The sequence below is a fragment of the Thermobia domestica genome, chromosome 18 (genome assembly GCF_964235325.1).
Source record: "Thermobia domestica chromosome 18, izTheDome1.hap1.1, whole genome shotgun sequence".
Classification (NCBI taxonomy): domain Eukaryota; kingdom Metazoa; phylum Arthropoda; class Insecta; order Zygentoma; family Lepismatidae; genus Thermobia; species Thermobia domestica.
The window spans coordinates 2,924,902-2,952,585 of NC_137471.1; the positions used below are offsets into that span (position 1 = coordinate 2,924,902).

Sequence of the window (27,684 nt, forward strand, 5' to 3'; positions counted from 1 at the left end):
AAAATTCGCTTTCATTTAAGAACTATCGTGCATAATAACGGAATAGTGCGGGCGTAAGTCACTGTTAACCTTAAAGATGGACATCATTAACAAACTTGGCCGAAATAATCACTTTAGATATCTATTGCAAGAAAACAAAAATAATTCGTTTTCGTTCGTTATCGCTTGGACTAACGGATGAAACGTAAGTTGCCGTTACCCGTTAAGATGTTAATGGATTGACTTCATGAACGAATTCGGCGGAGAAAATCGCTCTAGCTATTGTGAAGAATTCAAAACCTCGCTTCTGTCTGAGTTAGGACGGACATACTAACATTACAATATTATAAGTCTTACTTGTCTGATCATTTACTGTTCATCTAGTTTTGGCTCACCCTGTATATATTTTCATTTTCAGGAAGTTTAGAGGAAAAAAGAAATATGCACTTTTACAATGTCTTACTAACTCCTTCGATGTGGCATTAAATCAGCTCATATGCCCTGATTTTATGTAACTTAAAAAAAAAATCTTTGTAAACTGTCATAAGTTTATCAATATTTCTGTCAGGTTTACACCAGTGACGATGGTAGCTTTCGCTTCTCCAGGAGCAAGGGGAAAGGCACAGAAATTTTTAGGTGGCAATTTTTTGTATACCGAAAACGATAAAGTTATATTACTTAAACTGAATTACATATTGGGAGGAGGGGGACAATCGTAGCCACCAGAGGGCGCTGGTCCTTTTTGGAGTCGTCACTAGCTTACACGCCATATTATTATGCTTATTTTGTGTTTTTCTTTTTAATTGACCTGCAATTTTAGTACTCCTAATCATTTTTAGAGAAAAAAAATTTTTCACTTCTCTTTCTTCTAAAAAAAATTATTCCTGATTGGAAGCTGTTAAGCGATGACTCTTGAGAAAAGTAAAATCTATAAAAATTTAAATTTTGCCCCCACAAACTAACAGAAAAGAAAGCATAACTTCAGGAATCTGTAGTACTCAAGAATTACTGTAGTACATTAGCAGGGTATCTACTAAAATTCCAAAATGAAATTTCATGACTTTTTCGTTACCTTTTCTGTACCCAATTATAAAATTTTCTAACATTTTCAAGAGCGAATTTGGGTACGAATGAGGCTGAATTTTCATCCATGCGATAAGAAACGTACTTTGCTTGCGATTTGGTGGCGTCTAAAGCCGACTATAAACATTTTTGGTGGTGAATTTTGACGTTTTATAGAACAAAATTTTCCAATTTGTACTTACATTTTCACAGTTTAAAAAATCGTGACCCAAAAGCTAAATTTCGTGACTTTCATGACCGTTTTCTGATTTCGTGACTTTTTCGTAACATTCGTGACCGATAGACACCCTGATTAGGTAAGCTTTTTTCTTAGCTTGTAATGATAAAATTTAAACTATACCGATTTGGCTTCCGTTAAGAGTTTTCATCGTATTCAACGGTTATTTTATCCATTGTACCTATTTTTCGTGCGTCTGCTTACCAGAACTACTATCTCTTTAAGGCATTTTTATTCCAACAAATATTGAATATCGTCCTGTAATAGTTGAAGAAAAAATCTCTTAAAAGTGAGAAACCGCATTTTTGATATATTTATGCGAAAAAGTTGGGTATACAACGGGAAAAATGAATACTGTAGTATAGTTAAATAATGTTGAATTAATAAGCAATAAATACCAAAAATCTATATAAATAACAATGAAAGTGAAATGATAGTGATTTCATACCTCTTGAATCACCCGATGAACCTCGATCAAATTTTCAACATAGATGAGGTTCGGACCTGGTATGGTTATTTGATCATTTCACTTCGGTGGTGCAACTTGGGGGAAAAATGAAATCTTTGAGTTTTTACGTCCCACGGTTATGCCGGTTAGGCTAAAGGAGACGGTGATGGTGACTAATGAATGAAATGATGGGGTGAAGAAAGTGGGAGGAAACGGGAGAACCCCGAGGAAACCCACGCACACGGTTTTTGTCCACCACAAGGTTCACTTGGTGGGGGCAGGGATCGAACCCGGGACCCCAAGCACCAGAGGTGAACGCTCTACCACTGAGCCAACGCAGCCCTAGCAACTTGGGGAGTGTAGAGGGGAAATATAGATATAAAAATAATCGAAAATGACCAATAATAGTGTCGAATCCACAGTTTTCGATAGTCGCTGAGATGAACACTGGGACTTCCGATGCCGTTTAAATCCAAATTTAGTGCACAATAGTAAAATTCAATTTTTATGTACATAGATTACTTATTATTTTCTGATTTTCTTTGTATTTTCTTTGTTTCTATCGATTTGAGAGCGAACATATTACTAATGTTTCTTCCTTTAATCCAGTGAAGCGGATAATAGACGCTGGTACGTAAATAAAGAAAAGAAAGATGGATCTAGTTCCAAGTCATAAAATTAATACAATTGTATAGCAAGTATGATATTAATACAGTATGGAAGGACTACTGAAATAATAATAACTTTCAAAAGCCATTCTAAAGAGACTACACAAAATGACGGAGTATATGAAATGATATGCACATGCAAAAGATAATATAATAGATAATACCTAAAAAGATTACCACCTTAAAAGAGTATTTTGAGGATACCAAAAGTGAAAACTCTGTTCCTGACTTCTTTAAATATTTTTTTTTAAATAATAGATCATCATCATCATCATCATAGGTATTCTGCCTTTATTGGCAGGTCACTTGCCGCAGCTGAGAAGCTTCCATGCTCCACGGTCCTCCGCTAACTTCTTCGTCTTCGCGTATGATCTTTCTGTTTTTATATCATCCATTAATTGTAGTCTCCTTCGCCCCCTCCCTCTCTTTCCCGCGACCATACCCTCTAGGACGTCCCTCATGATACAATCTCTTCTTAGGCAATGTCCCAACCAGTTTCTCTTCCTCTTCCTAATAATATCTAAAAGTGTTCTTTTCTCACCCACCATTTCTAACACTCTCTCATTCGTTTTCCGCTCGACACAACTAATTATTTCCATTCTTCTCCACACCCACATTTCGAAGGCTTCCAGTCGATTTTCGTTACCTTTACGTAATATCCACGTTTCCGCCCCATACAGTATAACACTCCACACGAAGCATTTTATGAGTCTTTTTCTCAACTCTTTCTTCAAGTTCCCACAAAAGAGACTTTTCTTCTTCTTAAAGGCTTCTTTCGCCATTCCTATCCTTGCTTTTATTTCACGTTCGCACTTCATGTTATTACTAAGTATACTACCCAGATATCGAAAACTATCCACTTGTTCTACTTTCTCCCTTCCTACTTTTATATTTGACACAGACCCCTTCGTTCCAATCACCATGGCTTTTGTCTTTCTAACATTTATTTTCATCCCATATTCTTCAAAGCCCCTTCTCATTTTTTCTAACATTTTATTGATTTTCTTTTCAGATTAAATAATAGAAACAAAATTTAAATAGAAAATTAATGAAGTACGAAATATTAGAATGAAAATATCTTTACCAAATCATGATGTAGAACATTGTTTTATGCATCTTGCAATACAGTGTAAAAGTAGTAAAATTGACATCACCGTATGACTTTTTACACGTGTCTTAGAAGATCGGACACTTGAAGTACGTCAAATCATTGTCATTCGTCAGAAAAAGATATGAAAACACAGTTCTAACTAGTTGAATGAGTGCCGTGAGGTCCTTTCTTAATTTTTTTCTTGAAACTTAATTTCAGCCTCGACATAACGTGAAATTTAATGGAGAACTTCGGGATTACATAAGAAATGGTGATATATATGTGAAAATTATCGTTCAAAATTCACCCTCAATAAGTATCTGTGATAAAGTCAAGCAAACAGTTATATCCTTTGTCTCTTTTAACATTTTTTTCCGAGAATACACAAGGTGCATCAAAAGTTATGGGCAATAGGCCAACTCCGTTATGAGTCGAGATATCCGACTGAACTAGTAACACTGTTTTATCGTTTAACATCTTTCACTTTATTAGTAAAGAGTCTGAATGGTTGGTGAGATTCGAAAAATTTCACCACTTTAGATTGAAAACCACATATTTCTAACAACTCTTCTTTCTTTCTTTTTTAAAATCTTTACTCATATTCCACTTGGCCTATGGCCTCAAACTTTTTGATTTATCCTTTATTTATATTGGACACAAGTAAAGAGTTTTTAAAAGAACAATATACATTCAAGATCTTTTTAACGTGACTACAGGTATTGTTTTCAATGCACATTTTAATATCACTTCTAGAAAATTATTATTATTCATCTCAATTCTAACATCATCATCTTTCTTTAATAATAATAAAAAATAATGTGTGTGTCTGTTATCAGCTTTTCGCATAGAAAAGAGCCACCAAAAATCTGTACAACGATAGATCTTCACGAGATCTAATCACATACAAAGCCATGCTTTCGATTTTCGGCTCAGGATAGGATCAGAGAAGTCAAATTACGCACCATATTTCTGGTGGAAAATTTACGGGTTTAACACGTTCCAAGTGCTTTCTATATGCAACCCGTACGACATAGGATATGCGGGCTTACATAACAATACAGGATAAATATATTCTCTGTTACTCATACCGTCGCGGGTTCACATAAAAAGAAAGGATAAATACCCGGGCAATGGCTGTGGAGACATTCTTTTAACACCAATCTTCTTCCTTTCTTTTTAATCCAAGTTCTGAATTAAGACCCAGCAAAGATTTGTGCTTATAACTAGTATGAAATAAAATGAAATTTCTAGTTTTAAGTCCTCATATTATGCCATTTGGGCTAAAGGAGATGGATGATTAATGCAAGTGATTATTATGAAATAACTGGGGGAATGAGAATGTGGGAGAATGTCGAGAAAACCAACGGACACGATGTTACCCGTTACAAAGTGGCGAGAACGTCGAGAAAATTAATGGACGCGATGTCATCCACTACAAAGTCGCGAGAACGTCGAGAGAATTAATGGACGCAATGCCATCCACTACAAAGTCGCGAGAACGTCGAGAAAATTAATGTATGCGATGTTATCCACTACAAAGTCGCGAGAATGTCGAGAAAATTAATGAACGCGATATTATCCACTACAAAGTGGCGAGAACGTCGAGAAAATTAATGGACGCGATGTCATCCACTACAAAGTCGCGAGAACGTCGAGAGAATTAATGGACGCAATGCCATCCACTACAAAGTCGCGAGAACGTCGAGAAAATTAATGTATGCGATGTTATCCACTACAAAGTCGCGAGAATGTCGAGAAAATTAATGAACGCGATATTATCCACTACAAAGTGGCGAGAACGTCGAGAAAATTAATGGACGCGATGTCATCCACTACAAAGTCGCGAGAACGTCGAGAGAATTAATGGACGCAATGCCATCCACTACAAAGTCGCGAGAACGCCGAGAAAATTAATGAACGCGATATTATCCACTACAAAGTGGCGAGAACGTCGAGAAAATTAATGGACGCGATGTCATCCACTACAAAATGGCGAGAACGTCGAGAAAATTAATGGACGCGATGTCATCCACTACAAAGTGGCGAGAATGTCGAGAAAATCAACGGACACGATATTATGCACTACAAAGTCGCAAGAAAATTAATGGATGCGATGTTATCCACTACAAAGTGGCGAGAACGTCGAGAAAATTAATGAACGCGATATTATCCACTACAAAGTGGCGAGAACGTCGAGAAAATTAATGGACGCAATGCCATCCACTACAAAGTGGCGAGAACGTCGAGAAAATTAATGGACGCAATGCCATCCACTACAAAGTCGCGAGAACGTCGAGAAAATTAATGTATGCGATGTTATCCACTACAAAGTCGCGAGAATGTCGAGAAAATTAATGGATGCGATATTATCCACTACAAAGTGGCGAGAACGTCGAGAAAATTAATGGACGCGATGTCATCCACTACAAAGTCGCGAGAACGTCGAGAGAATTAATGGACGCAATGCCATCCACTACAAAGTCGCGAGAACGCCGAGAAAATTAATGAATGCGATGTTATCCACTACAAAGTCGCGAGAATGTCGAGAAAATTAATGAACGCGATATTATCCACTACAAAGTGGCGAGAACGTCGAGAAAATTAATGAACGCGATATTATCCACTACAAAGTGGCGAGAACGTCGAGAAAATTAATGGATGCGATGTTATCCACTACAAAGTGGCGAGAACGTTGAGAAAATTAATGGATGCGATGTTATTCACTACAAAGTGGCGAGAACGTCGAGAAAATTAATGGACGCGATGTTATCCACTACAAAGTCGCGAGAATGTCGAGAAAATCAACGGACACGATATTATGCACTACAAAGTCGCAAGAAAATTAATGGATGCGATGTTATCCACTACAAAGTGGCGAGAATGTCGAGAAAATCAACGGACACGATATTATGCACTACAAAGTCGCAAGAAAATTAATGGATGCGATGTTATCCACTACAAAGTGGCGAGAACGTCGAGAAAATTAATGAACGCGATATTATCCACTACAAAGTGGCGAGAACGTCGAGAAAATTAATGGATGCGATGTTATCCACTACAAAGTGGCGAGAACGTTGAGAAAATTAATGGATGCGATGTTATTCACTACAAAGTGGCGAGAACGTCGAGAAAATTAATGGACGCGATGTTATCCACTACAAAGTCGCGAGAATGTCGAGAAAATCAACGGACACGATATTATGCACTACAAAGTCGCAAGAAAATTAATGGATGCGATGTTATCCACTACAAAGTGGCGAGAATGTCGAGAAAATCAACGGACACGATATTATGCACTACAAAGTCGCAAGAAAATTAATGGATGCGATGTTATCCACTACAAAGTGGCGAGAACGTCGAGAAAATTAATGAACGCGATATTATCCACTACAAAGTGGCGAGAATGTCGAGAAAATCAACGGACACGATATTATGCACTACAAAGTCGCAAGAAAATTAATGGATGCGATGTTATCCACTACAAAGTGGCGAGAACGTCGAGAAAATTAATGGATGCGATGTTATTCACTACAAAGTGGCGAGAACGTCGAGAAAATTAATGGACGAGATGTTATCCACTACAAAGTCGCGAGAATGTCGAGAAAATCAACGGACACGATATTATGCACTACAAAGTCGCAAGAAAATTAATGGATGCGATATTATCCACTACAAAGTGGCGAGAACGTCGAGAAAATTAATGGATGCGATGTTATCCACTACAAAGTGGCGAGAAAGTCGAGAAAATTAATGGATGCGATGTTATCCACTACAAAGTGGCGAGAACGTCGAGAAAATTAATGAACGCGATATTATCCACTATAAAGTGGCGAGAACGTCGAGAAAAATTAATGGACGCGATGTTATCCACTACAAAGTGGCGAGAACGTCGAGAAAATTAATGGACGCGATGTTATCCACTACAAAGTGGCGAGAACGTCGAGAAAAATTAATGGACGCGATGTTAGCCACTACAAAGTGGCAAGAACGTCGAGAAAATTAATGGACGCGATGTCATCCACTACAAAGTCGCGAGAATGTCGAGAAAATCAATGGACACCATGTTATCCACTACAAAATCGCAAGTAAACGATCTAATACCCAGTTACTGTGCCCATGCAATGGAATTCCAAAATAGAAGATTTGGAGCACTAGACTGTCTACGATGTCTTTCGTAAGATTTGCAACGACGTCAAATCTTACCGGCTAGAAAGAAATCCAATTGATTGGGATAACGTAATTTCTTGTATTTCTTTGCAAAAAGCAGATGAGAGAATTTTTAAGTTTTGCAACATGAAGGACGAAAACTATAGTAACGTAGGCTCCAGGACCGGAGTTTGAATCTGGTGCATCGACTACCATGCAAGATCAATTCTCACAGAATAGGACATTCCCTACCACTATCTCGCCTTCAAGAGCTGGATTACAGGAGCACAGCACAGGACAAGGCACACAAAGCTGATGAATTATTACTACCAAATGAACTGGGGCATTGCCGTGCAGAAGAAAAATTCATATCTGTTAAACGTGACGAGATCTCACTATTATGTATCGGGACTAAAGGGGACGGTGCTAATAAGATAGATGATATAACAGGGAAATGAAGATTGGGAGGAAACGGGAGAACCCACTACAAGGTATTTGTCCACCACAAAGAACACTTGATGGGAGCTGAAATTGAAGCAAGAACCCCATGCACCAGAGGTGAGCGCTTTACCATTGAGCTACCACGTGCATTGCAATTAGATTCACTCCGAACTCTAGAAAGCCGATACATAAACTTTGCAAATTTTAATACAATAAAGTTTTATTGGAAAGGATTTTTTTGTTCTTTGGCATAATTCTCTAATACTGTATTTCATTCGACGTTTGACGCTGGAATGTAAAACATCCCTGCTTCATAACAACTGGAATCCCATAAATGCAGGCAAGTAGCCAGAATATTAAACAGGGGGAGGGACAAGTCAATTTTTGGGTGGCTAATTTTATTTCATCTCACATTTTTGCCTGCTAATCCTTTGAATATATATTTATCTATGCGAACAACTGAAAATTTCTGGAGGACTCAAGGTAGTTGTAGAGGTCACCACTAGCGTCACATATTTCTAATATTTTTTTATCGTTTCGGTAGATGGCAATAGTGAGAATATGATAAACAATTGTCTTAAAACTTATGACAAAACTACGCATTAGTTCAAGTATTTTTGCGTATGTTTTATTGTGAATTTATATAATATTACATGAAACTAATACACTAGTTTTTATAGTAACAAAACTTGAAAAAGGACAAAATGTTAAAAATTTTCTATTACAAGATTTTTTTGGGGGGGGGGGATTTTTTCCAACAAGAGATCCATTGGTCTGTATGTGGTGCCTATAGCCAATCTGAAAGATAAAACTAAAACAACAAATACAAAGCACATGTTCACCAACTGTAGTATTGTACTAAACATGAAACAAACTTCGAAAATGTTAAGTTTCCACACTTATAAATTATACAAATTTCCAAGATTGTATGTTTGTTTACATTTCTTATTCTATAAAAGTGAAAAGACAGAAAGAGCTACTAGAAATATTTATCATAACTAATAAAATCTATTTACTCTTAAAAACCACAAAGCACAACAGTAACTTTTCAATCTTTAATACGTAAAACAACTTATTTGACTAAACGAAAATACGCAAATATATTTTCCTAAAATTATCTACAAGTACGATAACTTGCACCGTAATCACATTTTTTTTTAAAAGTTTATACTAAACACAATCGCTTATTTAAGGTTTGTACTCTGTAATATATTTACTTGTAAATTATAGACATTAGATTTGCTGCAAGCATTCAAGTACACTCAAAAAAAACTTTTATTTTTTGTAGCAGAATCAAAGATATTTTGCATATAAAAATATAATGTATTACACTTTTTACATTTTAACGTAGTGTCTATATTAAAATATTAATATTCTAACAACAGTTTAACAATAAAGTTACCTGAAGTGTTGTACTAAAACCTGGGGACAAATTTCGATATGAACAGAGAGACTCTTATCTCTTTCCTTTCCTCGAAATGTTTTTTATTAAAACATTCTCTGTCTAAATTTAAACTATATTACTTTCAAACATTAAAGTATCATTTCCAAACCTATTTTTTTTTCTTGTTCACTAAACAAGAAGAAATTAAGTGTACGAAATTGTTCTTAAGAAACGAAGTTTGCTATACCGTCTTTCATAAACGTTAAGTCAATATTTTTGGTGATAATATCAACAAGGATGTGAAAGCCATACAACACTAGATATAGAAAGATATTTAACTTCAAACTTTTTGTTATTTCTGTAGTTGATAATAATAATAATAAAAGGGGACATTCTACTTCTATCGTCTTGTAGTTAAAGATCACTAACACCTTCTGCAAAACAACAGTTAGCATAAACGCTATCGATACAGTTCACAACACCAAGTATATCTGAGAGAGCAACATTTTAACTCACTAATTCGTTTGTATTGAAACGTACGTGGCATTTTTGCGTATTTGACGTTTAGATTTTCAAAATTATATGGTATCACAGAGTAATGATAACCTGGACTGTTTTTAAATAAAATATAACTTATATCTTTACAATACTGTTAGACATAAATCTAGGTACTAGAATGAATCTAGAAATTTCTCTTCTAATATGTTAAAAAAATTGGCTTTCAAACAATATTATAGAACAAAATTTTATTTAGACCGAAGCATTTAAGCTGCCATAACATTATATATGCTTACATCGTTTAGTTAGTGTTAAACAACACATTTTTTAGTGGATATAATATTTTGTATTTCGTTAACTATCATGCTAGGACCACCAATTCCAGCACCAGGAAATGAAGGTGGAACAGAAACAAAATGACAGTATGACTGAAAATAAATGGACGGTTCTTATTCTTTGTCTTTCTTTTCTTTTTACCTAGCTGAATGTACTGTCAGAATCAATATTAAGTATAGGTTGGAGCTATATGGAGCTACCATTTCCTATACCTCCAATCTATACTTAATATTGTTTCTGACTGTACTAATGACTAAATATTTCTAAAAATAATCCACATTAAAGCTTTTACCTAACAACGTTTATACTCAATACTTTACTAATGAATCAACTTTAACTACCCAATTCTTCTAACGATTGCAATTTTTAAAGTTCTCACAAGCTACTATATAATGATAACAACAAATGTGACATAGTGGAGAAGCCCATACTGTTCACAGATTACAGTAGACTAGTTTAAAACTTTTTTTTTTTGGAATGTAATTATAAAAAAAATTCTTCGAAGTATAAAACTAGTCCAATAGTTTACTACTAAAATAACTCTATAGTTAAATCTAAAACAAAACTAATAACTACAAACAAGAATACAAATAGTAGAAACTAGAAAATTAACAACATAATAATATTGTGTGCACTGGATTCTAAAATCCTTTCAAGGTATTTTTATATTGTTTTTCAAAATTATTTTGTCTGTAGCAAATTATTTTTACAAAGAATGTTTCTTGGCACATTAATTATTATAGCGAACAAATTTTTGCTACATTTTTAAAAAAAGTAAAACAACAACAACAATCTTCCTCTAGTACAGTATGTTATTAAAAATTAGTGAATTTACACCTTTTTTCACTCGTTTTCCTCGGTGACGTTTTCTTCGGTTGAACTTTGTTGATGAGGCTTCTCCTGCCATGCCCGATTCTCATTTCGTTCGTCACTTTGTCGAGAGTATTTTCTTTCAGTATTCCCATTTCTGTTACGCTGATTGTAGTTTCTGAATGGTGGACGTTTCATTTTTGGTTTAGGTTTACTGGTTTGAACTAGCTGTAAGATTTCCATCAAATATCTCTTGTTTTCTGGATGATGGACTGTCTGTAGTAATTTCCCTATTTCTTCCTCCATTATCCTATAAATGTTGACTGTTTCCTTTATGTTAAACACATTTCCGTATCTCTGAAAGAAAATAAACAAAATTCAGATATATATTAGATTATACGTAGGATTCGGATTTTTATCCATGAAAAACCTAAACATACGTACCCTAAAAAGTTAGAAAATATGATTTACATGTAATATGCACTTAAAACTAAGCGTATTCATTTCGAATTCACTTGTTTACAACGGTTGCTGTCTACAGAATGAGTTTCCACAGTACACTACTAGGAGTTTTTCGAGATTTTCTTGTGTCAAATGTCGTCTATTGTTTGTTAGAATAATAATTATAAAATTTTTTCAACAAAAATCTTAACTGACTCCAACATAGCATCCGCTGAGTTGTTTCATGTCTAGCTCCAAAGGTTATTATAAATTTATATGCGAACGTCGGGAAAGTATATTCTCTCCAGTAGCGTAGCCAGGATTTTTGTTTGGGGGGGGGCCTTCTTATATACAGTTCTTATATATATACTGATGTTTGGTTGTTCAAAGGAGCTGACTGTGATACTAATCACTACCTGGTAGAAGCGATAATAAGAGAGAGATTATCGTTGAATAAAGGAAATATTCATCTGAAAAACGGAAAGGTTTGATTTAAAGAAATTAGAGGAGAGCCAGGCGAAAGAGGAATACCAGATTGAAGTCTCGAATAGATTCTCGGTTTTAGAATGATCGGAGTGCACTAATGTTGACGATAGTTGGTTTGAAATTAGGGATAGCATTTAAATTTTAGCAAAAGAAAAACTGGGGCACACGGAAATACATAGGAACAAACCATAGTTAGACCAGGAATTCACTAAACTTGCAGAGAGAAGAAAACAAGCAAAACTACGTTGGCTACATAATCCAAACAATATAACTACAAAATTTCGATGACATCAGGTGTGAAACTTCCAAAAGTTTCAGAACAAAGAAACTCGATTTTTGAAATCTAAATTAATTAACTTGAAGATAATACTACAAACAAAAACATTCTGGACATATATAAGGGCATCAACAAATTTTAAAAAAGCTATCAACCTCCTGCTTATATGTTAAAAAAAGCCAACGGAACAATTCTCACTGATACAGATAGCATCTTAAATAAATGGAAAGATTTCTTTACGATTTGCTTAACACGCAGCCAAAAACTAATGTTCGTGAAGAAAGGGAAATACAAACTCATTCTTCTTATCTGGAACACGGAGGACTTGCCACAAGAGTGGAAAGGATCAATCATTGTCCCAATTCACAAGAAAGGGGACAAAACTGATTGTAATAATTATCAAGGCATCTCACTTCTGTCAACATCCTATAAAACCCTCTTAAATATTCTATTAACAAGATTGACGTCATACGCAGATGAATATATTGGTGATTATCAGTATGGATTTAGACGAAATCGACCAACTATCGACCAAATATTTACCATTCGACAAATACTCGAAAAGAAGTGGGAATACAATATCCTGGTAATCAATTATTTATTGATTTTACAAAGGCCTAAGCAGACCTACCAGCAGGACATTGAAAAAATATAGGACAGTTTGGTTTATAAAATAGAACAGTTTGGTTTCTACAATAAAATATTATGCTCTGAAGCCCAGAAAAAGTATTAATGTATTGTAAGAAAAAGCCACCCTTCACCCGCCAACCTTCCAAAACTTTGCCAGTATTCATTGCAGATTTTCCGGGATACCAAAAATTTTGACTACAATGCACGAACACAAATTAGTAATGCAACTGGAAGTATTATTTCTTTAACGATACTACATCTCCATACATTCTGAATTACACTTTTCATGTTACTTTTTCTTTTGTTTTTAAGATTTTTGTGCAAACAATAGAATTTGAACAAGGCATTGAAAATAGTAAAAGCACTAAAAAATTCAGCTCCACTATTGTTAGAATTCAGATCATATTCGCACTACCTCACAAGAAATAGTTAAATCTTATTTATAGAATTACAATGGGATTTAAACACATTTTACATGTCGTTATTCATACATAATTATGAATACGTAAAATTCAATTAATGCACGCAAAAATATTAACTATTTCTCTCCCTTCCTACTATCCTTCCAGTTCTTTTATTTACAGATGATCTTTATTTTGACATTATTTTTTATTACTTCATTTCTTTCTAATGAAAAAAAAAGATTGATAACTTATTTGTCTGTAATAAAATATTTGAATCTAATTAAACATTGAATTATTTGATTAACGTATTTCCCTCTGAAATAAATAATGAATAGCATTTCATTCATCATAGCTCTGTAAATTATATATACACTTCTAACAACTGTTATACGGGATACGGACAAAATCTCGCGGCCGAAACATCGCCGCCCAAAATCTCGCCGGCCAAAACCTCGCGGGACAAAATCTCGCCGGGCCAAAACCTCGCGGGACAAAATCTCGCCGGGCCAAAACCTCGCGTTGCCAAAACCTCGCCGGGCCAAAACCTCGCCACCCAAAACCTCGCGTGGCCAAAACCTCGCGAATGAAACTTTTCTTTAAAATTTACCCAATGAGTTTCTTAATATGCAATTCCACATTACAAATAATAATAATAATAATAATAATAATAATAATAATAATAATAATAATAATAATAATAATAATAATAATAATAATAATAATAATAATAATAATAATAAATAATAATAATAATAATAATAATAATAATAATAATAATAATAATAATAATAATAATAATAAGAAGAAGAAGAAGAAGATACAAAAAGCATCGTGTGCATGGGCTTTCTCAGGTTATTCCCGTTTCCTCCCACTTTCTTTATTCGATCATTTCCTTCATCCTGGTCATCTACATCTCCTTTAACCTACAGGACATAATCAAGGGACGTCGTAAAAACTCATATATTATTTCATACTTTCATAAATATTATTAGATTTTTGTTGAAATTTTAAGTTTTTGGATGCTCCAAAGTTCACGAAACTAACCCTGTTAGTTGTCATTGCTTTCCTTATGCAGACTTTCTTTCCCTATAACCAGTTTAAAAACATCCTGTCGCCCTATCTTCACATTGAAATCCTCTAACACAGAAATAGAATTTTCATATGGTATCGCGAGACATGGTCAAATACCCGTGATACTTTTTCTGAAACAGCGTCTTTTATACCGTCATCCTTATCATCTGTTGGAACATTTACATTTTGGTCAGGCGAGATTTTGGGTATGGCGATATTTTGGGGCGCGAGGTTTTGGCCCGGCGAGATTTTGGCCCGCGAGGTTTTGGGCGGCGAGGTTTTGGCCAGGCGGGGTTTTGGCCCGGCGAGATTTTGTCCCGCGAGGTTTTGGGCGGCGAGGTTTTGGCCAGGCGAGGTTTCGGCCCGGCGAGATTTTGGGCCGCGAGGTTTTGGGAGGCGAGGTTTTGGCCAGGCGAGGTTTTGGTCCGCGAGGTTGTCGCCGCGAGGTTTTGGTCCGCGAGGTTGTCGCCGCGAGGTTCTGGCCGCGAGGTTTTGTACCCAAACCCTGTTATACAACATAAATTTCAGGACATTTCCAGTTCATAAATAATTTCCAGGATTTTCACTATTTTTCTGCTTTCCATGACTTTTCTAGGGCGTTTCCACGACACATTTTTATTTCCAGATTTTCAAGGACACGTGTGCAAACCCTGCATATTATATACAGTAATATTGGAAGGCATTGGGATATGTTGGTAAATACCAATACACCTCCATGCCTAGCCAATACTGCTGTACACACACTGCTGAAAGGAAATGGTAACACAGCTTGCGTTATAAGAAACTGGAGCATGGCAAGGTTTCTCAGCTAAGCTTTATTGGGGAAGAATAAGGAGGGTTAGTTACTAGTTCGTCAGCAAAAAATGCTAAAATATATTTAGCATATTGCTAATATGTAGCAATTTAAGTCATCACTGGAACTGCCCTTGGCTTATATTTTTAATAATTCAATCACTGGACAATAAAGGAAATAAAGGACAAGATTAAAATATAGGACAAATATACACAAATTTCCAAAATTTAGGAAAAAATAGGAAAATAGGACAGCTGGGAGCCCTGTCTAAGACTCGTTTGGAGAGAAACATTGTACGTACTTACAGAATTTGAAATACCAAAAAAGCTTATTAGATTAAATAAGATGTGTTTAAGTCCGTGTAAGAAAATTTTCGTACATGAGCTTTCACGTCGAGAATCACCTGAAACAGGGAGATGCGTTGTCGTCATTATTATTCAACTTTGCTCTGGTGTACGCTATAAGAAAAATCAAAGACAGCAACAAGGGTCTAGAGCTGAATGGTATTCACTAGGTTATGGCGTATGCTGATGATATAAATCTGATATGGGATGATTGAGGAACAATAGAAAGATATGCAGAGGTCTTATTAAACGCTTGCAGGACATGGGTTTAGAAGTAAATGCAAAGAAAACTAAATACATAGAAGATGCCAAGATAGTTCTTCTTGTTCACCTCAACCATTGGTTGGTGGGCAACAAGAAAATTTTAAAACTTTTCTCTCGCTTGGGAGAGCTGTTTTATACTTTGATAAGGCCTCTTCTTCGTAATTGCATCTAGAAATTCTATCCTTGGTCTTCCTCTCCGTGGTTTTCCTTCTGCCTTTCCTTCTATCAGCACGGTGATCCAATCGGAGTGCCGAATAAGATGGCCAAGCATGCTGTTTATTCTTTTTCCTATTATATTCATGATCTGTCGTCCTTCATTAGCTTCCTTTAGTACGTCTTCATTCCTTTTCCTTTCGGTCCATGATATGCGCAGCATTCTGCGCCAACACCACATTTCAAATGCTTCCAGCTTGGATATTTCAGGTTTTCTCAATATCCATGTGTCAAAATATAAAATAATACTTACGACAAACTAGATACTTTGAAATATGTAAGATCAATATTAACAGACCAAAAACATATCCACAAATAAATTAAATGTCGACTAAAAGCAGACAATTAATGTTATTACCCAGTTCCTCTTGTCGTCGCGAATTCTGTCGAGAAATGTGAAGCTTAAGATATATAAAACGATAATCATGCCTATTGCTCTGTATGGTTACGAACTACTGAGGGAAGAACATAGACTGAAAGTATTTGAGAATAAAATCCTGAGGCGAATATTCGGACCCAAATAGCGAAAATTTCGTAACGAGAAACTACATAATTTATACAGTTTATCAAACATTGTTAGGGTCATCAACTATAAGAGGCTCAGGTGGGCAGGTCATATAGCCAGAATGGAAGAAAGTAGGAATGGTCTTAAAGTTTTAATTGGAAATTCAATCAAAAAACGACCATTAGGAAAACCTAGGCGCAGATGGGAGGACAATATTAATGAGTTGATTTTAGTTTAGCGTCTCTTTCAGCAGCGAGGCTATATGAGACGTGGATCTACTGATTAACGTGTAATCCGAACCACAAGATGGACCTCGCAGAAATGGGAATACAAAGTAGAAACTGGATCCAGTTGGCTAAGGATAGAAGTCAGTGGAGAGCTTTTGTGAAAGCGGCATTGAACCTCCAGGTTTCATAAGCCATAGAGTTAGTTTGCTTTAGAAAAGAATAAATCAGACGGTAAAAATAAATAAATAAATAAAATTAAAAAATCAATACACACGAAACTATCGATTTAGGACGTTGAAAACACTCAAATGATTTGTAACTTCAAATATATGCAGAAATATGTGAATTCCTTTAGAAATATGCACTAACCTTCGAAATTTGTGTTTGCATATACACTTATTTTTAAAATCCAGGTCCTACTTATATAAGCTATTATTTAGCTAACATTTTACACTACGTACCTGAATTCAAAAGTACCTTGTAGTCGTACACAGCACTTCAACAAAAGGAAGTTAAATGACAGATGCCTGTACCAAAGTTGTCATCTCTGCGGCTACTACCCGGAGTGCCCGTGTTCGAAGTACATTGTACGGATCTACGGGCCAACAGTCTAAATCTAGGAGGTCTATGTCATGTCGGGTTTTCTCGGGGTTTCTCCCGTTTCCTCCCATTTTCTTCATTCCACTATTGCATTCATTTCTCATAATCACCGTCTCCTTTAGCCTAACCGGCATAACCGTGGGACGTAAAACTCAAAAAATTTCATTTCATTTCTATGTTATTTATGCCTTATAACATAGCTGTTGTTATTGGTTTAGAAAATTATATTTTTATTGAACAAACGACTAGGAATTTTTTTCTCATTGTTGCACATGTATTATCGCTTGGCGTCAATATTGTTTTCATTTAATGATTTGACAGCCTTACATGAACTTTATATGGAGTTTCTGTTTTGAAATGTACAACACTTGTTAAGAAGGATAATAATAATTGAAATTACGAAATGTGTTTTTCATATACCAAGCATGTTAAAAACAAGCAGTACATTGTTTCTATACCAGTCAGTAACGCACATGTAGAACGATTGTTTATTGCAGTATTTCTCAATCATTTTTTTCTTTGGGCACACCAAAGTACGTTTCAAATTTTCGCGACACCCTTGCATGTGATTTTTTCCCCAGATGCAAAAAAAGGAAGCACATAAAAATACATACAAATGAGATATGAGGTACGACTATGAGATACAAACCTTACAAGCAAATTATGTAAGGCTCTTGAATAGAAACATATTAACATAAAAGGAACTTATGACTTTTAAGCAGAAATACGAGAAAGAAATATTACCATTAGAAAATATAATAAGATATTTGTCCCCGGCGATTTTTGCAAAGCATATCTATGCGTGGACGAACTCTTGATAGACACACTCTCATGTCCAGTGTTTCTTTCCAAAGAAAAATGTATACCGTTAAAAGTAAACTTGCCAGCTTTAAACTTGAAAGATAAGAAAGACAAATGTGAAATCAAGTCGATTGGCGATGAATTTTTATTTTTTCTAAAGATAATTTCTTTGCAAGAAAAAAGATTTAGAAGACCTATACTTCAAGTACTTTGAGTGGACACCCTTCGCCTGGGCTTAGACTGAAGACTTCTTTCTATCCAAGTCTTCAGTTTTTGTAGCAACAAAGTGTGTGTGTGTGTGTGTGTATAAGTTACGAGATATATACATTTAAAAAAAAATAGAGTACAATTTTGTTAGTGAACTTGCACTTAAATCAAACCTGTTTTTACATTTTTTGGGAAACTTTCCTGTAATCTCCTATTACACTTAATTATATCTCCTAACATGATGCAAGTTTATGAAAAGAAATCTTTAAGTTTTATGTCCCACGGTTCTGCCGGTTAGGCTAAAGGAGACGGTAATGATGAGAAATGAACGAAATGGTGGAATGAAGAAAGTGGGAGGAAACGGGAGAACCTCGGGAGAATCCAGGAGCACGGTGTTTGTTCACCACAAAGTCCACACGGCGCAAGCTGGGATCGAACCAGGGACCCCAAGCACCGGAGGTGAACGCTCTATCACTGAGCCACCGCGCCCCCTCGATGTAAGTTTAAATCCATGCATGTACTATGTTGCCAAATTAAACACTTTGCCAATTTACACTCAAATTCAACCTTTAATCTGTATTCTATTTAATTAATAAATTAATTTATTATTTTGTAAGGCCTAAAGAATGTATAATGAAGTATTTACAGTTCTAATTTTTGCTTTTATTAATATAGATCAGAGATGGCCAACCACGGGCTCGAGGGCCACATGCGGCCCGCTAGGTCTTCTCGTGCGGCCCCCGACAATATGTGTGTTGACATTTCTGTACATATTACGTACATATATTTTATTACGTACATAAAAATTTTTTTAAAAATAAAATGTAATAACTTTGACTAATACACAAAGTGTATGTACGTTTCAGGCGCGGAACCAAAAATAAATTTAAAGTTAAGATTAGTTAGATTAGTGTTTTATTTCGTTTATTTGAGTACGTTAGGAATCTATAAATTTAAGCGTACAATTTTTCTTTACGCTGTAGCGTGAAAAATGAGTGACTGTCGGTACTACTGAGGACAGGTATATGTTTCTACTTACGATTTATTTATTTATTTATTTCATTTCTTACATATGTTTTCATGTTTGAGAAATTATCCAAGATATCTTCACCCAACCTTGAGAAAGTAAGGATATTTTTCGAGCAAAAGGAGTTTTATGACTCGTTGAAGGGATTTTGTCATTGAGAACCTAGTAAATCTCAGACTGGTGCATTACATCAGCATACTTCAGAATTACATATATCAACATGCTTCAGCAAGGAGTTTCCTCAAGAATTAATTATTTTCCTTTTTTTTTTAAGTCAGTGGAACGTCAGTATGAGTAAGAAAAGGAATATTAGTGATAGAAACCGAAAATTTCAAGATAAGTGGGAAAGTGAATTTAAAGTATCATATGAAGTTGCGGCCCTCGCCACATAGAAATTTCTATAATGTGACCCCTTAGTTCAAAGAATTGAGTTGAGTTGACTTCGAGTTTTACGTCCCGTTCAGCAAAGAGGCTATACGAGACGTGGATCTAACTGATTAACGTTGAATCCGAACCACATGAGCTACCACCGGGAATCGAACCCGAGTCTCCCACGCCAAAGGCGCGAACGCTAACCGCTTAGCCACGAAGGGACTCTTAGTTCAAAGAAGTTGGCTATCACTGATGTAGGTGATAATGATCGTATCCCAGTTCTTCTCTATGTTTCCTTTCTCAAGTGTTCAATAGTTTTTTTTTTCTCTCTTCTTCTTATACAAGAAGCTTCAAATACTTTCCTTTCAATATTAGCCGTGTCCCGATGTAACACTTCTATCTTTTAAACTTATGTTTTGTATAGGTTCGATTTAAGTGCTCATGCACTAACAAAAATTAAACTATATTCAAAAAAATCTATATACACATAAGACAAACATTATTCAGGTTAGTTTTAATTATGACGATCTGACAACTCTAGCAGGTACTCCTATATATAGTATTAATATTTTTTCCCGTTAAACTGAAATTAGTTGTCATATTTAAACCAACTTTGAAGACAAATTTATCACTTAAACCATTTTGCTTACATTTCTAATGTTTTCTTTTAATTTGTTGAAAGCTTTCAACACTCACGAGGTTTACTTCAGTCGACTGTGAAAATGAGAAAGAAACTGTCTTCATTCTAGGAGACATTCCAGCAGAGCTACAAAGTGTCTTCCTTTTTCCCGGACATGAGAAAGGATGGTTTTCTTTCCAGAGGACTTTTTACTAGAGTTACCAAGCGCCTTCTTTTCCTCGGACATATGAGAAGGGACGGTTTTTCTTTCCAGAGGACTTTTTACCAGTTACCAAACGCCTTCTTTTCCTCGGACATATGAGAAAGGATGGTTTTCTTTCCAGATGACTTTTTACAAGAGTTACCAAACGTCTTCTTTTCCTCGGACATATGAGAAAGGATGGTTTTCTTTCCAGAGGACTTTTTACCAGAGTTACCAAACGTCCTCTTTTCCTCGGACATATGAGAAAGGATGGTTTTCTTTCCAGAGGACTTTTTATCAGAGTTACCAAACGTCCTCTTTTCCTCGGACATATGAGAAAGGATGGTTTTTCTTTCCAGAGGACTTATTACCAGAGTTACAAAGCGTCCTGTTTTCCTCGGACATATGAGAAAGGATGTTTTTTTTTTTCCAAAGGACATTTTAGTAGTTACCAACCGTCCTCTTTTCCCCAGGCATATCTCCTTTATCTCCTTTTTCTCCCTGGACAATATATCTGGGTGGATTTTTTTTAATATGGTAATGTCCGGGTTTTTAATAAAAAACAATCAGAACAATACTACTTATTACGAACAATTTCCTAAATAAGTTAACACAAGTGCCAAACAGAATCAGTCGCGTATTTAAATGACTATTGGTCTTCTTGTGTTTTGAGGTTGGTACAGCTGATGACATATAACTTCACTTGCTTTATTTTTCAGTTCCGCATTATTTGTATTGGGTATCAATGCTGTTATGTTGAGGGTTATATAATTCCTACGATATAGCGACTTTTTTCGTGGAGGTGGATTGAGGAATCATATCATGAAAAATTATTCCCAAAAATCGATTACCTTTTCTCAAGAACTGTCTTCAAGAAGCAGTAGGATTTGTCTCACTACTCTACCCACCATTGTTAGAATGATTTAAAATGAATATAAACATAGAAAATAGAAAATACTAAGAGAAATGAATAAATAAATTGATTGTTGAAATTATATGTATTTTTTCTTACTACATTATCTATCAAAAGATCACATGCTTTTGAATTTTATGAGGGGCGTACTAGAATGATTTACAGTTTCTTTTTTCGTTCCAGGTGGAGTGGACCACGAGTCGGGAAGGTAGTCACAGGCACCTAGAACTTTTCATCTACGAATTGGGAGCGTCACTCGCAACGTAGACGACAGAGGCGCCCTGTGCAGCCCATTTCTTGAACCCTTGTGTGTGTTACTAAGGACGACACGGAAAGCTATTATGGAGGACATCGCTGGACGTTGTGGTTGTGTGGAAAGAGGGGTGTCCGCTGCTAAAATCCACAGGCGATTTGTGGCAGTGTGTGAACAACATGCACAGTCGCGGAAAACAGTGTACAGCTGGATAGAACGTTGAAAAGTGGGTAGCAACTCTACGATAGTTTGGAAGGAAAGTGGCAGTTATAACACCAGCCATCGTCGCCGTGGTAGAAAGAACTATTCAAGAGGACAAATGTAGCAAATTCTCTAAAATGGAAGCTGCCACAGGACTAACCAGAAACACCCTGCAGCATATCGTGCACGACCATTTACTGTTGGGGAAGATCAGAGCAAGATGGGTTCCAAAACTCTTCTTTGCAGACCAAAAACAATGCCGTGGACGTGTGCAGAAACTTTTGCAACATGATTCCGAAGATTTCATGTTTAGGCTTGTGACTGGTGATAAGATATGGCTCCATTACCATGAGCTGAAGACGAAGCGGCAATCAATGCAGTGGAAACATCATGACAATCCACCGCCAAAGAAATTCCGAACACCTTCAGCTGGGGAGCGCATGGCTACAGTGTTCTGGGATATAGTGTTCTGTATTATTCTGATCAACTGGCTGGAAGATGGAGCCACGATTAACAGTGTAGTGTATGTGGAGACCCTCAGATCCTTACGTTGTGCCATGCAAAGGAAGCTGCCAGGAAAATGGGCAAAAGGATTTCTTCTGCAACATGATAATGCACGTCCTCACACCAGCCAGAAAACCATTGCTGCCATTGATCAAGTAGGGTTTACACTGCTTCCTGCTGCCACACCCTCCTTACTCTCCGGACTTCGTTTCCAGCGATTACTACCTGTTCGAGACAATGAAAAAAAAAAACTGCGCGGTCGTATATAAAGGATCAAGGGTCCCTTAAGTAGGGAGATGAAACTCTTCATTAAATTAACTGCATGTGTTCAAGCGTTTATGAAAATTCTGCTGCTAGAGAAAGAAGGGAGAAATTTATATCTTCTACTTCATATGCCACCTTTTTACGAGAAAACAACTGAACCATTTGATTAAGAAAACGAACTGAATACATAATACCATATAAAATTAATACTAACCTTTTTTTTTTTTTTTTTGTATTTCTAAGGAAACACAGAGTAACCTCCAAAAAAGACAATGAGCTATTAAGGCACATTACTACGATAAAATACATTACTTCTTAAAAATTGAATATTTCCACGGAAGTCGAAGCTTTACATAAGCACATGAAGATCCTGGTGCTGAATATATTTTAAGCCTCTATGATCCTTGATAATGGATACTTGATAAAATGTACGAAATATTGGATAATATTTAATTATGGTAGAAAGACAAAAAAAAAAAAAAAAAAAAAAAAAAGTACTAATTTTATTTGAATTGTCTGAAATTATTTTTTGAACATACCATTTGACTCCAGTTAAGTTCACATGATTGAAATAATCAGCTTAAAAAGGACGAATACCTAACGTAAGGGTATAAACGGTGGTTGAAATATGCTTTTATAAACTTTATTCTTCTCGTGCGAAGAACGGAGCATTTCAGCTAGTTTCTAACACAAACAATGAGGCAATAAACACTGTACAGTTTAACAAAGAATTACAGGGTGTCCGAGAAGTCCTTCTCTGATTACAGAAATTGATAACTCAGGCTAGAAATAAGATAGAAATATGAAACTGGTGTTGAATTGTTTACAAACTATAAAACTTTTTGTCTGTGTTAGGTTTGTTCTGTTTTACCAAGTCTCATTTTTTTTTTTTTTTTTTTTTTTGTTTTAGGTTTGTAGTACGTAAGTAAGAAGCCCAAGAAGCCATGCCAACCAACCAGGAGAAGGCACAGTGTGTCCTGTGGTACCATGAGACACGATCACCAACCACGGTGCAGAGACAGTTCCAGACAACATTTGGGAGGACTCCACCTGATGTCAAGAGCATTAAAGCCTGGTATGAGAAGTTCAAGAACACAGGGTCGGTTGCTGACCTTCCGAGGTCTGGTCGACCAAGAACCTCAGCAGACACGGTGGAGGCTGTGCGGCATTCTTTTCTGAGAAGTCCTAAGAAATCGGTGCGCAGGGCCTCACGTGAATTACAGATGCCAAAAAGCTCTATCCATGACATTTTACACAAACGTTTATTGTTTCGTGCTTACAAAGTGCAACTCGTTCAGGCCTTGTTGCCCGACGACGGTACACGTCGATATGACTTTGCGGTCGAAATGCTATCACGTATTGAGGACGATAATGGTTATCTCAGACGAATTGCCTTTTCCGACGAAGCGACATTCTTTGTCAGTGGAGTAGTGAATCGCCATAATGTACGCATTTGGGGTTCAGAACCCCCCAGGGAGGTCAGGGAGTTCACCAGAGGCAGTCCAAAGGTGAATGTTTGGTGCGCGTTATTGCACGATCGAATTATCGGGCCATTCTTCTTCGCTGAGGATACCATCACATCTGCAGTGTACCTGGATATGTTGCAGCTGTATGCTGTTCCTCAGCTGCTTCAGTATCGCCCCGATGTCGTTTTTCAGCAAGACGGTGTACCACCTCATTGGGGTTTGGACGTCCGTGCCTATCTCGATAGGACATTTCCTGGGCGATGGATTGGTCGTGATGAACCAACAGCTTGGCCTCCACGCTCTCCTGACATAACCCCATTAGACTTCTTTTTATGGGGTTATGTCAAGGATGAGGTCTACCGAACACGTGTACCAGATCTTGAAACCCTGCAGCAACGAATAACCACAGTCGTTGCATCGATCCCTCCAGTGATGTTGGCTAATGTGTGGATGGAAATTGAATATCGCCTTGATGTGCTACGTGCTACCAAGGGTGCTCATGTGGAAGTGTACTGATGTGACCAAAACTTTTATAGTTTGTAAACAATTCAACACCAGTTTCATATTTCTATCTTATTTCTAGCCTGAGTTATCAATTTCTGTAATCAGGGAAGGACTTCTCGGACACCCTGTAGAACTACCTCTGCTTTCACTATGAATCAACCCTACGTCTCGCGCACCACAAAATAAACACTTAACTATTCTGCTACGAAACCTGATGAAGGTTACTTTACACGGAAAGAAATGAAAGATTTTTACATAAATAATTATAAATGTTTGTACTTACTTTCAAAGAAGGGTTGCCTGGATCCATCTCAATGGCTTTCTTCCATTCTCTTAGAGCAGCTTCTATATTCTTCTCGATATGATAGTAATAAAACCCTCTATGACACAATGTCTGCACTCTGTATGGAATCTCATCATACTTGTCATACATTCCGTCTAGCTGGTATAAGGGACTATAGTACGAATCCATCTTCAGTTTCAACGACATATACGATAATTCTGCAGGATAATTGCGTCTCTGGATGGCTTTTTCCAAACAAGCTAATGCTTTCTCGAAGTCTCTTTTGATCTCGTAGAAAAGTCCACCATAATGATTCACAAGACTGTTATCTGGTGCTAATTTCAAAGCTCTCATAATACACTCTTCTGCAAAATCCATGTCCTTTTGAGGTTGGGGAAGATTCCATAATCCTTTGGCACAACGAGCATTCACGTAAGGACAACTCTGCTCAAGTTCCACAGCTTCTTTGTATAAATTATGTGACTCTAGGAGATAATCCTTCTCTGGATAATTAATCTCTGAAGGTAGACCCTTTTCCTGCAGCTTTGCTAAGTAAAAATAGACATTCTTGTAAGTATCGGCCAGATGCATTAAACACGCAGGATTTTTGGAGAGTTCAACGGCACGTTCTAGCACGTGTAGCTGTTCTAATGGTACAGGAGCATTGTGGTCTTCAACTCGACGCAAACGTCCCAGCAGTTTTCCATAATAAAGATTCCACTCCCAATTATCCGGATCCAAATTCAAAGCTTCTTTGATAAACGGTAAACTAAGTTTATTCCCATGATAACTGTACTCCATTAATACACACGCCTTCATTGCACATATCATCGCCTTGTTTTTATTATTCATATCATCATAGGTTAGCTGATTGACGCTTATAAGTTCTCGTGCTTCATCGAACAGTCCCATTCTGTAGGCAACATTTGCTAAACTAGCGTTGATAACATGCTCAAGAGCCGCGTACTGTCCTAAGCTAGTATCATACTTTTTCAACAACTCATTACAATGGTTGAGATCGGCAATGGCATCTTGATTTCTGTCTATAAGACAATGCTCGTATGCCAGCACCAAATATATAACTATTTCTCTAAAAATATCGGTCTCCACATTTTCAAACTCCTTCTCTTTTGCGATCAAGTGATCTACCATCGGCATAGAGTTACTAGTTTTTATTCCAGCATGCGGTACCCAAACAAAAGGACTTTCCATCCTTTCTAGTTCAGCAGGAATGTCTATTACTTGGGGGGAAGCAATATTATTAAGAAACCCGTGAGCAGTTGTACCATCTTCCTTTACAATGCTTCCACCTCCGCAGTAGTCTTCTAAAGGTGTGTCACCTTCCCCAAAGCACCCAGTTTTTCTATCTTTCACTTCTCTGGCGACTTCCATGTTATCATTTCTCTCAATTACATTTCCTTCATTTTGTATAGTTTCTCCCATTTCAAACTGATTCAACGTAGTTTCTGTCGAGTCTGTCTGTGAACTGTTTTGGGCAGTATCTACACGCACATAAGCTCGCCGCTGATCAGCCGTCTCCAACACATTTTCGCCTACATTATTATTGTCCATGTCACATTCAATTACGTACTCTACATTAGAAGATGAAGTATTACTATCTAAAATACCGAGCATCTCATCATCATTGCTATTTGGTGCAAGTATTTCGTTACCAACAGTGCGTTCAGAATGAACTTCTAGATTGTATTGTGTTCCGTTATCAGTAGAATATGTATTATCAACGCTATGGCAAATATTATTCAAGTATTTGCTATAGTTATGGTCAAGTCCTAAAGATAATGACCCATTACCATGATTGTTAAGAATCGTGGGAGATTGTGAGTTATCATCTATTTCATCATATTGTTCTGTGTCAATATCAGAATTTGTTTCTTGATGGTTGTTCTCGGCATAACCAAATTCACACAAAAGAATGCCTAAATCCAGAAAATCTTCATATTCTGTATCTCCTCTTTCGTTGTTAAAGATCTCTGCACTTTGAAGTCTGTTGTCTTCTGAGATTTCTGAATCACATATTTGTATTTTCGGGACTATCATACCATTCTTTGTTGTAAATGCACTGGTCGAGATGTTTTCATGTGGAGAGTTAGAGTTAGGTACGCTGTCTCCAAACATAGATGTTAAAGCAGTTGGTACACTTTGTTCAGGCATAGGTACAGGCTCAGGCACCTTAGGAAAACATGAACTATCGTCTTTGTCCTTGGAACATTTTCCAGAAACAAGAAAACAATGTTTAGCACTCTCAGACAACACGGTTTTGTCTTCGTCGCGTAATTCAATTCCATAAAACATATCTGACTTCCCGATCGTTTCACGTCCCTTCTCCTGTGGTACTTCTATAATACAATCGAAACATCTATCACTTGTGGGCCACATTGGATTTGACGGACAATCTGGCAAATCAAAGCCTGCTTTATTAGATGTGCCTGCAGTTCCTTGATCAGGACTAATGTGACACATAGGCGTAAAACCACGAATATAATTGGAATCGTTACTTGTACATTCAAAATTTAAATTATTGTTCTGGTCTTCGTTGATTGTTGACATGCTTTCGTCGACATTGTTTTCTGAACAAAGAGTTCCAACAACACAACTGTCACGCATTTGAGGGTCTGTCACTGTCTCCTGAGTAATTTTCACACTTCCTTTCACTGTAGATGGTTTGATAGTATATACATCCATTTGCTCCCCC

General features: G+C 36.5%; 1 protein-coding gene across 1 annotated transcript; it reads right to left on the reverse strand.

Moving 5' to 3' along the window:
- Window positions 1-8,691: 8,691 nt before the first annotated feature.
- Window positions 8,692-27,684, reverse strand: LOC145676063 (uncharacterized; the record flags this gene model as incomplete). The annotated part of the gene is given in 2 exon segments (XM_081746926.1): window positions 8,692-11,457; window positions 24,972-27,684. Coding segments are annotated over 2 exon segments (3,037 nt in total), but the record flags the coding sequence as incomplete, so codon positions are not given.